We start from the raw sequence: 14,106 nt of genomic DNA, 5'->3' as shown, positions 1-14,106 counted from the left end.
GGGGGAGGGAGGGAGGGAGGGAGGATGCGCAGACCCTGGAATCCGAAGCGAGATCCGCTTGGACCCATAGGAGCCTGAGGCGTCGTGGCTTATTTCCCCAGTGGCCCCGAGGGGCGCGGCAGGGCCCTGGGCAGAGGAGGCGGCCTTGGAGGGCGGAGGAAGGGTCCCAGGCTTCCTTGGCCTTCTGGGCCCCAGAGAGCAGAGAGAGAGCAGAGAGATGGCTGGGACCCCAAAAGACTCCCCAGCCCCTTCCGCCCTGAGCATCCAATCAGCGCGGCGGCTCCCGTGGCCCCGCCTCCCCACCGTTGCCTCCCGGAAGTCGCCCGGAAGGGAGGTAGATGGGAGCCCCTTCCGGGCCAGGCCCCCGGCACGTGACGCGGGAAGGTGGTCGGTGGGTGTGGCTGCCTGGAGGGGGCGGGGCCAGTGGCGTTGCGAGGGGCTCGGCTGGCCTCTCTCCCTCCCCGGTCGCCGGGGCTTCCTGAGCGAGAGCGCTCTCTCCGGCGGAGCCTTGGAGGAAGCGGAGGAGGCGGAGAGCTGGGTCCCTCTGGGAGAGGCAGCCAGGCGGCTGAGTCAGGCTGGCAAGAGGCCCTTCCTGCGGGATCATAACAAAGGCTCCGTTGAGGCGGAAGCAAGGGAAGGGCTCCCGAGACAAAGGCGGCAGTGAAGAGGGCAGATAGAGGCGCCCTTTCTGCCTCATGATCGGAGGCTGACCTTTCGGAGGGTTTACCTTGGACCGCGCTCCCTCCCGGGAGGCTTTCTTTGGCAGCAGCGCCGCTTCCGGGGAGGGAAGAAGGAGGGAGGGAGGCCTGCTGCTGCTGCTGCCAATGGAGAGCCCGAGCCAAGAGCAGAAGGGCCCCGGCCTCCAGAGACCCTCGAGGCTGCGCTTCTGCCGGAGGAGGAGGAGGAGGAGGAGGAGGAGGAGGTCCCGGGGCGCAGGGCTCCCTCTGGCCCCAGGCCGCCTCTGCCCCTTTGGGCCCTTGGCGCCAGGGAGGGAGGGAGGGAAGGGCCAGGGCTGCCCCAAGAGCCCAGGGGAGGGCCCTGGCAGAGCCCCCTCGAAGGGCATGGCGCCCAGGGGCCCCTCTCCTGCCTTTGGCTGCAGGGGCTGCGCCTGTTTAAGGTCTGCTTCAAAGGAGGAGATTCGGCCGTAGAGGGAGCTTGCTTTAAGGGCCAGGGAGACCCTTCCTTCTGCCCAGCCCTTCTAGGTGCCGTGGGTGCGGTTTGGCCCCAAGTGGAAGGGCCTGGAGGAAGCCCCCTGCGTCCCAAAGCGCACTGACCTTCACATGTTCCTTTCCCTGTGGAGGCAAAAGTGGCGCGGGAGGAGGACCTCGTGGCCCTGCTTTCCCTGCCAGGCTGGCAGATGGGCAGGAGGGGCGTGCCTCCGTGGGGAGGGGCTCCTTCCCTATATCAGAGGGGCCTGGGCCACGGCTGCCACACCGCCTCCTGCTCCAGAGAAGATGGCACTTTCCCGGCCGGGCCACTGCTGCCCCCGCCTTTGGGCCCTGGGGGGCCTCCCAGTGCTGCTGGTGCTGCTCCTGGGGCAACCAGCCCAAGGATGGGTCAACCTCCGGTCCCCGCTGTCCGCCTCCCGCTTGGCCAGCCTCATGTGGCCAAAGCAAGGAGCCATGCTCTACCGCCAGGCTGTGAAAGTGCTGCAGATGGCCATGGACCACTTGAACGAGAAGCACAACACGACCTACTCCCGGGCGCCAGGGATGCTAACGCACATCATGCTGGAGGTAAGGCAGCAAAGCGGGGAAGAGGGCGGCTGAGCAGGTGAACTGAGCCGCCTTCGCTAGGGCTGAGGGCAGCCCATGGCCCAGAGAGGGATGGAGGGGGGTGCCCTGGCCAGCAAGGCCCAGGAAAGGCCCCCGGTGGTGAGAGGGACCTCTCTTTCCAGACCGTGTTCGGACGCACTTACCATGTGAACGTGGTGCTGGTGGAAGCCAAATGCCCCGAAGGCCAGGCAAAGTGGGACTCCAAGGACTGCAAGGTCGCCCCTGACGCACCGGTAAGCAGGGATGGACAGCTGGGGGTGGGAGGGATGCTTCCCCCGCTGCAGAGGTCCACAATGTGGATGCATGCACACAAGTGTCCACCCAGCGCAGCAGACGTGGCAGACTGCTGGTGTGGGCATCTCCTGCTGTCTTGGCTTCCTGGCTGCCAGGTCTCCATGCCTGGCCTGAGCAAGGGCAGGAGCCCCAATTGTAGTCCTTGGGGGGGGAGGAGGCAATACAGGGGTGAGGGCCCCAGGGATGTGCGTCTGCACGGAAGGGGTTTGGTTCTTTCCCGCTTGGGGTGTGCATGTGTGTGTCTTACGGGTTCCTCTTCCCCAGTGGTGCCATGTGCCAGTCTGAGGAATCGCCTCGTCAAACGTTCCTCACTGTCTCCCCTTTTGCCTCTGTGTAGAAACTGGAGTGCAGGCTAGAAGTGACCATGTTTTTGGGCAACGAAGAGCCATACATTAAGGACGATGGCTGCGAGACCTTCAAGCAGCCATTACCTGACGCTGTTCCTGATCCAGAAGGAGGAGAAGACGGAGAAGAAGAAGAAGAAGCCGCCGCACCGTTCATCTGACAAAGCAGAGAGGATGCCAAGGGCTCTGTAGTTTCCCCTGTAATTGACCAAATGCAATTCTGAATTGATACTTTATATGATCCCCACCAAGAAAAGTCCCCTCTTTGAGGGAAATATACGACTCAGGCTACAATTACAACAGTACAGTTTATTTGGAAAATCCTTTTAAAGTAATACAAGTTCAAATATGATTAAAAATTAATGCAAAGAAGGTTCTGTCTATTCTCCGCTTTCTTACTTGGCAGAATATGACTTGTAGGAAGTCAAAAGGCTGAGCGGGCGCACCTTCGAAGGAAACATCTTGGCACTGCAGCTCTTCCAATGCCAGGAGGCTGGGCGCTTTCAGAATACGCTCATCCCTCCCTATTTGCTGGTTTTATATTTGCAGATCTGATTATTCACGGCTTTGATCAACATGTTCTCTCTAGGAATATCTAGGTCCTCCAGTGAAACTCTATAGTCAACCTTAACTAAAAGTTTTACTGAGAGGCCTAGAAATTCCTCGGCCTTTGTAGCTCCTCTATTGCAGTTCTGTGGTCAGTGTCTGTTGGATGTTGGCCACAGAGTTGCCCTGGAAGACCCAGAGTTCTCTAGAGAGGTGTCTTCTTAGGTAAACACATGGTGTTTTTGTTATTTGCAATGCTTCCATATTCACGGGGGTCTTGTGCCCCTAACCCTAGCAAATAGGGAGGCACAAGTATACTGCAATACTTGATTATAAAGCAATCCATTGGGTTCATTATTTACAGGCTCCAAGGCAGGCATCTGCGTCATTCCATTCTGTTGGTGAACTGCCTTGGCCAGACCCCAATGGAGCCCCTCAGGCTCCCCTCCAACAAGCCAAAGCCAGGCTCCCCCAGCTCCCTCTGAAGCAAGCTTTTTTGGAGCAGGGGAGAGGCCCCATCCCGTCCCCATCCGCTTTGGTGAAACGTAAGACACTATTAGATCCATTTCCAAAGTCTGCACACATTCAATGTTTGTAACATAACCTATATATATATATATATATATATATATATAAAATACTTTGACAGCCCCAACTAAAAATGGCAAAGGAAGTGCAGATTCTGTTTGTTTGTTTTGCATCTTTGCTTCCGGCCTGAAAAAGTTTACCACAATTTGGGGTTTTTAAAAGATATTATTTTGTAGGCAAAAAAACATCCCAGAAAATCTTAACCAGAATCACTGGTATATTTGTGAAATGTGCAGGAAAACGGGAAGATTCCCAAGTTGGGAAGAAAACATTTCTGGAGATGCTTCTCTGTGCAAACACTGAGCATCTGAGATTAGCATGACCGTTATGCCTTGGCCAGAAGGAGCCCAGCTTCGTCCCAGTGGGTTTGTCTGGGGAAAGCAGGCCAGAGGCATGGTCTCAAAGGGGAGTCGCCACACGTTCCTTTTTCATTGGCACCAGCTTCACTCAGCCATTGAGCATTGATTATCCTTTGGGGTGCCCTACGCCAGCATTGGCAACTGCTCCAGGCAGAAGACAAGGCGGCAAGGGAGGGAATGAAAATGGCAGGGCTGGGGTCGGTGTGAAAGGACCATGGCTCACCGGGGAGGCTCAGAAAGGAGGCATCCCAGCAGCCACCAGCCCAGGCTGCCAAATACTGGCCCAGATGGAGGCCCTGAAGGGCCTGTGGCTCAGAGAATGGGAAGGCGGCAAGAGCAACAACCGCTGTGCGCTCACTGCTTGTGGCAAACGCCCAGACAATGTTCCAAAAACAAGGCAAAGAAAATAAACAGTCAGGCAAACTGGGATCACGCTGTGCTTAAAAAACATAGTCATTAGTCATTTTTAATGAAGGCATTGCCTCATTGACATTTTGATCTAAGCGATGATAGCCAACCGTTCTGGAGCAAAGCCCATCTCGCCATCTTCTGCTCTGAACCAACAAGACAATCTGTGAAGAAAAGGACATTTAGTGACTCAGGAGGACCGTGGCGACAAAAACACTTACAATAAGGGAAGCATTTCCTTCCCATTCAAAGTGCTGATGAGCCATCAAGGAGTAATAAAAGATTTCTGAGCATTGTAGGCTTTCTTCTCCAAACAAGCAGCCTGTCATGACCATTGCTTGTCTTCATTCACTGCCAGAAGATTTAATTGCCAGCGGAAGAGCCAGGGAAGAGGACACAGGAGAAAGAGAGGCAGCACCATGAGCTCAGAGCCAAGGCAGGAGCAGAAAGGCCTAGTGCTGCCCCTCCATGCAGCCCCCTGTGATCCCCCCCCCAAAAAAAGAAACAGCTCAGGGACGCTGGGAAACACGCTGGAACCAGGGTTTGGGCCACTCCAAGGCCTGGGAGGGAAAGCAGCCCAGCCAGTTCCTGTCCACTTTCCACAGCAGCAGCCGTAACACATGGGATTCAGGGCCTGATGCATGCCAGACGCGTGTCAGGAAGACCCCCATTGTGCACAGCTCTCACTGGAGAGATGAGTACACTGCATCCCTATGCAAAGGAACTGAAAGGATGTGTAGGAAAGTGGGCGCTAGTGCAGGTCAGTGGCTGTCGTTCTGTGAGCATCAGTGCAGGGTGAGCTTAGAAGTGCACCACTGTCGCGTTCGAAGGGATCCAGGGGCCCCCAGTCCACTATGGCCATCGCCTGCCAGAACCCACAGAGCCATGGGACCTCTGGACCAAACGAAAGCGCATTCGAGAGGCTGACTGCCGAGTCCCTGTTAACTACTGCATCCATGCGCAAGTGATTCAAGAGCCTCCATGGGCTTGATCAATTATCTTAGTATTAAACGTTAGAATTAATCTGAACCTTATAATTTTTACGGACTTGCATTTTGTAACGCGGTGCGTTTATCTCTGCCTAGTCCTCACCTTTAAGAACCCAGAAGGATACAAAGTGAGGATGTGCGTAAGTGCAGAAAGGGAGCGCGAATGATCCCTTGCAATCTCGGCAAACTCCGAACACCTCTGAGGCTGACAAGGAGCCCAGCTTACCTTCCGCTTGTTGTGATACGTGATGTAAGCCACGGCAACTAAGAAGGCCACAACGACGAGGTGAAAAAAGAAATGGCCGTCCTCCTCCAGCCCTGAGACTGAGGCCGCTTCCTTCGTCTCGTCGGCAAAGGGCTCCTTGCTTTGGAAGCTGCGCACATCCTCCAGATCGCCTGCGGCCCTTGAGACCCCTTGGTCACCCTGAGGGTCGTCCGGGGGGTCGTCCTGAAGGTCATCGTGAGGGTCATTGTCCTGAGGGTCGTCATCGGGAACCCCAAACTCGTCATACTCATCCGCCTCTATTGTTTCCTTTGGTGACGGCGGGGAACTAGCCATTAAGTATTTGTCTGTAACGTCATCTCTGTCGACATCGGTGTCGTCAGAGACATCAATATCCGTCTCCGGATTGGCGCTGGGCGTCTCAGGCGCCACGGAGGGAGGCTCAGGAACTGCTGCTGCGCTGCTCGGCCCAGAGGCAAAAGGGAGGCCTGCTTTCGGGGAAGGAGGAGGAGGGCCGCCCTCTGCTGCGTCCGAGGGAGAGACGGAGGGCGACGGAGGAAGGGTCCCAGGCGCAGGCTCTGAGGGGAGCGTCTTCCCAGGCGGAGGGAGGCCTTCGCTGGTCTCTGCGTGGAGAAAGGACAGACAGACATTCTCATGGAACGCAGCGTCAAAGCCATTCTCCATTTAGAGCAGCGCTTCCCAAAGTGGGAAAGGGAGGCCTCCAGACAAAGAAAGAGAAGGGGCGCCTGGAGGCCCCCGAGGAGGAGGAGGAGGAGGGGGGGGAGCTGCCAGCCTAGGCCCAAGCCCCGGCCTCTCCGAGGCTGAGCCCCAGGAAGGGCTGCCCCGCGGAGGAGCCTTGGTCCGGAGGGAAGGGAAACAGCAGGGGCCCCGGGAGGGAAGGGAAGGAGGGGAAGCCCGGGCCCCGGACCCCGCCTCACCGTTCTCTGCTGCCTGGGTCCGGTCCGGAAGGGCCGCCGCCGCCACGCAGAGGGCGAGGGCCGGGAGGAGGAGGAGGAGGCCCCCCGGAGCCCAAGGCGAAGCCGCCATTTCCTTGTGACCCTTCCTGCCTTCCTTCCGGCCGAAGGGAGGGGCGTGATGACGTCAGGAGGCGGCGTGGGCGTGGCGAGAGAGGGGGCGGGGCCTTTCCTAGAGCGTCCATCCTCCCCGGTGCGACGCTGTGGGCCTCCGACTCGGAGGGCCGGCCCTCCCCCGCTGCTCCCTACGCCTCCCAAGAGCCGCCTTCCTTTGTCCTCCTGGAGCAGCAGCGAGTAGCTCTCTGGAAAGGCCCGCCATTTCTCAGCGCCCATGTTTCCAGGGGACGGAAGAACGGGAAGGACTTGGTCCCCTGCGAAGACGCGGAACTCTGGCGGCGGTTCATGTTTCCGGGGGAGGGAGAAACGGGCTGGACTAACGCGACTCTCTAGCTCTCGGCCGGCCCTCCAAGCCGCAATTCCTAGAACGTATCTTTGTGACGCCCTACCCTTTCTCGACTCTGTGGAAGGCCCTCTAAGATGAACTCCTAGAATGTCAGCAGGAGGACGCTCTAGTCATCCTCGCTCTCAGGGCTGGCCCTCTAAAATGGTTTTCCTAGAGCGTCGCCATGGAGACGCTCTAGCCCTGCGCGATTCCGTGATATACTCTCTGAAACGAATTGCTAGATCGTCGCCAAGGAGACGCTCTAGGAGTTCGTTTCAGAGGGCCTACCACAGAGACGCGCAAGGCTAGAGCGTCCCCATGGCGACGATCTAGGAGTTCGTCTCAGAGGGCCTACCACAGAGACGCGCAAGGCTAGAGCGTCCCCATGGCGACGATCTAGGAGTTCGTCTCAGAGGGCCTACCACAGAGACGCGCAAGGCTAGAGCGTCCCCATGGCGACGATCTAGGAGTTCGTCTCAGAGGGTCTACCACAGAGACGCGGACGCCTAGAGCGGCTCCATGGCGAGGCTACAGCCTTTTTAAAAAACATTTTTCGTCTTCAAAGAAGTTGTTTTGCCTTTTCAAAGCTTATAATTGACATTTTATTTTTTGTTACTTTCAATCCTCAGTATTTATTATTATTATTATTATTATTAACTTATTTCTCAGGTTTCACTTTGTTTTAATTCTTAGCTATTTTTATTTCTGTATTTTTTGTTTGATTTCATTTCACTTTTATTCCTTTAAAATTTTTCTTTCTCTATATTTCATTCTATTTTTTCATTTCAGTTGAAAACCCTTTGAGAAAGCTTCGTATTTAATTGAAAGGGAAGAGGAAAAGAGAGACAAAAATTAAACAGTAGAAAGAGCGGAAGAAAATTTTAAAAACATTTTAAATAAATGTAATAGCAAATGTAGAGCCAACAAGAAAATGCGTGACCGTTGTGTGGACAGTGAACGCAACCAATTATTTGTTGTTTAGACAATAGCCAATTAACTGCCTTTTGTATAATCATGTGTGTACTAAATAGCCAATTAAGCCAATGCTATGTAAACAATGAACTGTGTTCTACTATAAAACCTTTTGGAAATGGCTATTGGGCGCGGCAGTCATTTTATCACCATCTGCTGGTGTGCTGTCGCCTTGGCCAAATAAAGTGCGTATTGCCTATGGACATTTTGGTTTCTCTGTCTTCACTCAAGGACAGTCCTTTCAAACAAATAAATATCTAAAAATTAAAATATTTTTATAAAGGGAAAAAATACCGTAAAATAGAAAAGAAAATTTAAAAATATATAAAACAATGCAAGTAAAATTATTGATTGTTTTTAAAATGTAATATCTAATGACATAATATAAAATATAAATTAAACTACTGAGGGTCAGGGGTCAGGGATATTAAATGTAATATAAGGCTAGAATACAGAAAACTGATTTTAAATATAAATGAAATAAATGATGAAAAAGGTTTAATTTGAAAAGAAGTATTATCATGCATGTTTTATTTTCTTTTAGTTCAGATTTATTTTTTTTTATTTGTATGTTATTATTATTATGGTTTATTATGGTTTATTATGCACTTTTAAAAAAACTTAAATAAAGGATAAAAATACATTTAATTCAAAAAATTAACAGGTGAAATTTAAATAAAATTAAATTAAAATTAAACAAAAATTTAAACATTCAATAAATGAAAAGATGCAAAAGTATAATAAATGTAAAAAATAAAATTAAAATAAAATAATTTAAAATAAAATTTAAAAAAGTATTTTTAAACAATTAAAGTTCCTCTTTTCTAAGCAGGTTTCTTTTTGCAAAAGGCCAAACCGGGATCGAACTGGCCTCCTAAGACTCCAAGGGAGGACCTGTAGCTTCATGCGCCGCTGTTGGCGAAGGGGCGGGGCCCTTCTCTGGGTCTACTTGAATTCTCTGATGTTTGTTACGTCACTGGAAAGCGGCGCTTCGTTTCTTGCTATCTATCGCACTCCTGTGTCCGTACTGGGGCATTGCACCCTGAAGGGAAATCACTCTGTCGAATGGAGGAACCAGGAGGATTAGGGAAGGAGCGGCAGCCAATGGAAGTAAAGGGCTTCGCAGAGGGCCTAGGAGCTCCCCGGCGCCCCTCGGTGTCTCCACTGAGGAATGACACCTTGAAATAAAAGGATATGAAATAATAATAATAATAATATAATACAGTAAATAAGTAGAAATTAAATAATGTATAAAATCAAATACAAAAATCAAAATATAAAATTAAGCAAAATGCAAAATAAAATAAAAATAATAACTGAAAATGTTGCACTCCAAAAGTTAGTAAATATTAATCTAAATGTTGCTCCTAGCATCTAAGGAAATAATACATGAAATAAATATTGCACCCACCGACTATAGAAATAATAAGTAAAAAAGGCACCTCCTCCAACTATGGGAGTAATAAATTAAATAAAAATTAAACCCACCACTAAGTCAATATTAAAATAAATGTGATAACAACCATTTAAGTAAAGAATAAAATGAAGGTTGGCTCACCAACTAAGTAAAGAATAAATAAAATAAATGTTGCACCCACCCACCAACTAAGCAATAAAATAAATCCTACACACTTAGGGAGTTTAAAGTAAAATAAAAGTTATTTACTTAGTTGGTGGTTGCAATCTGTATTATTTACCTAGTTAGTAGGTGCAACATTTATTTTATTTATCTACATTGTTTGTGGGTGCAATTTATTTACTGTATTTATAACTTACTTTATGGGTATAACATTTATTTTATTTACTCTTCGGTTGTTAGAGGCCACATTTATTTTATTTATTATTTACTTAGTCGGTGAGTGCAATTTTTTTATTATTAGTTACTTTGATGGTGGGCAGAACATGTATTTAATTTATATTCACTTAGTTGTTTGGTGCAACGTTTGTTTCCTTATTCAGTTACTCCGTGGGAGCAACATTTGTTTTATCATATTGGTCCCATGCAGGCCTCTGTCATTAATGGGTCTGATAAAAACATCTTTTATTGTTTATTATTATTTCATTTTTATTTTCAATTCTAATTTTATTTTATTTGTTCATTTTTGACCATCTGCAAATGGAGTAGGGCTGGAGATTAAAGAGGAATCCTTCTCAGAGGATCAGCCTTTATAATTATAAAATTAAATGGAAAAAAATAATGAAAAAATAACGCATAAATTAAAATCCTAATAATAAATAACACGTGACATTAAAATCGTAACCTGGACCTTGTCCGTGAATAATTTTATCTTTCATTTTATGTTATTTGTCATTTAATATTAAATTCAAATGCATGTTATAGTTTAATAATTTTACTTACATCATCTTGTATTTTTAAATTGTATTTGTCTTTCCTTCGTGGATTTTTCCTTTTAAAAAAATTCTTGTAACTTTCAAACATTTATTTTATAATTTATATTATGTTATATACAGAATAAAATACAAATTAAGTAAGTTCGCTTTGAAGATAAGCATGAAATTTCCCTGGCCTTGAAAAAGGCGCCTGTCATTTCGCTTCAGGGTGTCATGCCTCCGTGGAGACACAGGAGGGCGGTCGGGAGCTCCTTGGCCCTTTAAATCCAATGGGTGCAGCGGCAGTCCGGAAAGGCGGGCCCTGCGAGTGCAGAGGCCTAGAGAGCCCTTACGGAGACATTCTAGGAGTGAATATCTTAGAGAGCCTGCCAACGAGTGGGGAAAGGCTAGAGCGTCGTCATGGAGCCTCTCTAGGAAACTGATCTTAGAGGGCGGCCCTCCGAGCGCCGATGGCTAGACCGTCCAGATGAGGGCGTGCGCCTGCGGCGAGGAAGGGGTGTCCGGTCTAGGTGTCCGTGACTCTATGGTAAGCCCTCTGGGACGAACTCCTAGATTGTCGCAATGGAGACGCTCTAGCCCTCGGCGCCTCTGTGGTAGGCCCTCTGAGATGAACTCCTAGATCGTCGCCATGGAGACGCTCTAGCCCTGCCTGACTCTATGGTAGGCCCTCTGAGATGAATTCCTAGACCGTCAACATGGAGACGCTCTACCCCTTCGCGCCTCTGTGGTAGGCCCTCTGAGATGAACTCCTAGATCGTCGCCATGGAAACGGTCTAGCCTTGCGCGACTCTGTGGTAGGCCTTCTGAGACGAACTCCTAGATCGTCGCCACGGAGACGCTCTAGGCGTCCGACATTCTGTGGTAGGCCCTGTGAGATGAACTCCTAGATCGTCGACATGGAAACGCTCTAGCACTCCTCGCCTCTGTGGTAGGCCCTCTGAGACGAACTCCTAGATCGTCGCCACGGAAACGCTCTAGGCGTCCGACATTCTGTGGTAGGCCCTCTGAGATGAACTCCTAGATCGTCGCCATGGAAACGCTCTAGCACTCCCCGCCTCTGTGGTAGGCCCTCCGAGACGAACTCCTAGATCGTCGCCACGGAGGCGCTCTAGGCGTCCGACACTCTGTGGTAGGCCCTCTGAGGTGAACTGCTAGATCGTCGCCATGGAGACTCTGTGGTAGGCCTTCTGAAATGGAAGTCCTAGATCCATGGAGACGTTCTAGCTATTCGCCTCAGAGGGCCGGCCCTTTGAGACCGAGGAGCTCCCGTGCGCCCTCCTGTGTCTCTTGTGAGGGATGACGCCATGAAGGGAAATAAAAGATCAATATCAGATTAAATATAATGAAAATAAAATATAAAATAAGTAGAATAAATAGAATAAAATGTAAAATAAAAATAAAATAAATAAATAAATAAATAAATAAAATAAAATAAAATAAAGTTACAATAAAATTTATAATTGTCAGATTCTTGTGGGGTTTTAAGCATCTTTCATTGTTCTGTTGTTTGTATAATTTTTTAAACAAATGTTTAATAAGAAATAAAGTTACAAATAAAGAAAAATTTTAAATAAAGTAATATAAAATATATAATATAATATAAAGTAATAAATAATAATAAATTTACAAATAAAATTAATTTTAAAATAAAACAATATAAAATATAATGTATAAAACATAAAATAAAATATTAAGTATAAAATAAAATTTAGAATAAAATAATATAAAATATAATATATAAAATATTAAGTATAAAATAAAATGTAGAACAAAACAATATAAAACATAATATATAAAATATTAACTGTAAAATAAAATTTAGAATAAAAGAATATAAAATATCATATATAAAATATAAAATAAAATATTGACTATAAAATAAAATTTTGAATAAATATAAAATATAATGTATATAATATAAAAAAAATATTACGTATAAAATAAAATTGAGAAAAAATATAAAATATAATATATATAATGTTAACTATAAAATAAAATTTAGAATAAAAGAATATAAAATATAATATATAAAATAAACTATGAAATAAAATTTAGAATAAAACAATATAACATATAATACATAAAATATAAACTATAAAATAAAATTTAGACTAAAACAATATAAAATATGATATATAAAATATAAAATAAAATATAAAATATACACAATAGTGTATTCCTATTGGACAGTTTTATTTTTTTTAATGTTGAATCTCTTTTTATGGGTTGACCACTGTTTTTATGATTGAGTGGAGAGTTGAGGTTTTGGGGTTTTTGAATTGTGATTTTTAATTGTTTGACGTTTTATTTATACTGTTGAAATGCGCTTTGATTCTTTTTTGAAAAAGTGGATACCAAATAAGTATTATTATTGTTATTAGATGGCCTTTGTGGGTTCTTTTAAAATCCCAGGGTGCTACGTATCCCAGCATATCAGAAGGAGTTCATACTAGATGGCCTTTGAGGGGTCATTTCCTATTTCAGTGTGCTCTATATCCCAGCCTGGCAGAAAGAGTTTGGACTAGAAGGACCGAGTGGTCCCTCCTTGTTCTAGGGTGCTGTGTATCCCAGTATGGTAGAAGTGCGTTTGAGGCTTGCATTCCTAGTCCAGGATTCTATGTATTCCTGGCTAATTCTGGACTACAACTCCCATCAGCCCCCAGCATAGCCAAGAACGGGATGAATAGGAATGAGAATGTGATTGAAATGCTTTTTGGCAAACTGTTTCTTAACTGGTGGGAAATGTGGTCAGGAGGCCTAGCAGTCATGGAAATGTCCAGAGGGCCTTGGCCTTATTCTTGTGACCCTTAGTGGAACGTGGCCCAGCAATGGCTGCAAGGGTGCAAGGAGTACATTTGATCCTGCTGCTTTGTTAGAACTATAGCTCCCAAGAAGGAATGCAGGAAAGCCATTTGCAGGGGTGCCATGGCTGCAGCCCTGTGGGAAGGCCCCAGGGAGCCCAAAGGCAGCCATTTTGTGAGGGGAAATCGGCAGGCTTTATTGACGAGCTCTTGAGAAGGTCCTGACAGGCAGGAAGGGCGGCCAATGAGAAGCTTGTTGCGGGGCAGAAGAAGAAAACGGCGGGCTCCTTAGTCGGGGGGGGGGGGAAATGGCGCAGGCGCAGTCGTGAGGGAAGGCAGAGATCGGTCTGGGCCCTTGGAGATAAGGCAGCGGTGCTTTCCCGCGCTTCTTTCCGAGTGGCTGTTACCGCGTGACGCGCAGCCGCCGGGGCCAATGGGATTCGCGAGCGGAGAAGAGGGCGGGGCAGTGTGGCCAAGGCGGCTTTCCGTACAGTGTGAGGGAACAACGTTCTCTGGGTCGCTTCGAATCGGACTGAGGCTTTTGGAAGGGTGAGGGGCACGGAAGGCTCGGGGGTTTCTCCTCAGGGGAAAGGAAGGGCAGGTTTAAAGTCAAGTTTTACTTATATCAAGATCTATATGTTTATTATATTTATTGTATATATGATATGTATTGTACATTGATATTTATTTCTATTGTAAGTTCCTTGTATTTAATTATGTATTATAATATTTTAAAGTACATTTTAATTCTATGTGTGTCTACTATTGTATTTATTTTTATTATGTGCTTATTTTATTTTATTTTATCAGACTTTATTATTATATTTTTATTATATCCACATGTATGGATACTTCTATTTATTGTATTATAAGTTTATTATATTTTTAAAGTTTCATTATATAATATATTTTTATGTATTATTTTTTGTTATATTTTGTAATATTTTGATATATTTTATTTTATAATTATACATTGTATATTTTCTGCTTTTATTTTATTATAATGTTCTTATATTTTATTTATATATGTGTTTTATTT

The 14,106-nt window shown here is 46.7% G+C and overlaps 2 protein-coding genes across 2 annotated transcripts; one reads left to right on the top strand and one right to left on the bottom strand.

The window, feature by feature from the left end:
- Positions 1-243: 243 nt before the first annotated feature.
- Positions 244-2,785, top strand: LOC149271104 (uncharacterized). The gene is made up of 3 exons (XM_089507627.1): positions 244-1,736; positions 1,898-2,008; positions 2,407-2,785. The coding sequence occupies exons 1-3, from the start codon at positions 1,281-1,283 to the stop codon at positions 2,572-2,574; spliced, it is 735 nt and encodes a 244-aa protein (XP_089363753.1). The 5' UTR covers positions 244-1,280; the 3' UTR covers positions 2,575-2,785.
- CUNH5orf15 (chromosome unknown C5orf15 homolog) lies at positions 2,703-6,627 on the bottom strand. Its single transcript, XM_089507625.1, has 3 exons — positions 6,465-6,627; positions 5,530-6,149; positions 2,703-4,478 (listed from the first exon to the last, which is right to left on the bottom strand). Exons 1-3 carry the CDS (start codon positions 6,571-6,573, stop codon positions 4,347-4,349), a joined length of 861 nt encoding a protein of 286 aa, XP_089363751.1. The 5' UTR covers positions 6,574-6,627; the 3' UTR covers positions 2,703-4,346.
- Between the last annotated feature and the right edge of the window lie 7,479 nt (positions 6,628-14,106).

Source organism: Sceloporus occidentalis, unplaced genomic scaffold (genome assembly GCF_023333645.1).
Source record: "Sceloporus occidentalis isolate IW3139 unplaced genomic scaffold, rSceOcc1.0.p SCAF_565, whole genome shotgun sequence".
NCBI classification, from domain to species: Eukaryota; Metazoa; Chordata; class Lepidosauria; order Squamata; family Phrynosomatidae; genus Sceloporus; species Sceloporus occidentalis.
This window is presented reverse-complemented; position numbering and strand designations above follow the sequence as displayed.

Excerpts from the sequence above, each read along its gene's own strand:
- LOC149271104 (XM_089507627.1), top strand. The coding sequence starts at position 1,281 with ATGTTCCTTTCCCTGTGGAGGCAAAAGTGGCGCGGGAGGAGGACCTCG. Across the intron at positions 1,737-1,897 it reads TAACGCACATCATGCTGGAG|ACCGTGTTCGGACGCACTTA; the intron begins GTAAGGCAGCAA and ends CTCTCTTTCCAG. Across the intron at positions 2,009-2,406 it reads AGGTCGCCCCTGACGCACCG|AAACTGGAGTGCAGGCTAGA; the intron begins GTAAGCAGGGAT and ends GCCTCTGTGTAG.
- CUNH5orf15 (XM_089507625.1), bottom strand. The coding sequence starts at position 6,573 with ATGGCGGCTTCGCCTTGGGCTCCGGGGGGCCTCCTCCTCCTCCTCCCG. Across the intron at positions 6,150-6,464 it reads GACCCAGGCAGCAGAGAACG|AGACCAGCGAAGGCCTCCCT; the intron begins GTGAGGCGGGGT and ends TTCTCCACGCAG. Across the intron at positions 4,479-5,529 it reads CGTATCACAACAAGCGGAAG|ATTGTCTTGTTGGTTCAGAG; the intron begins GTAAGCTGGGCT and ends TTTTCTTCACAG.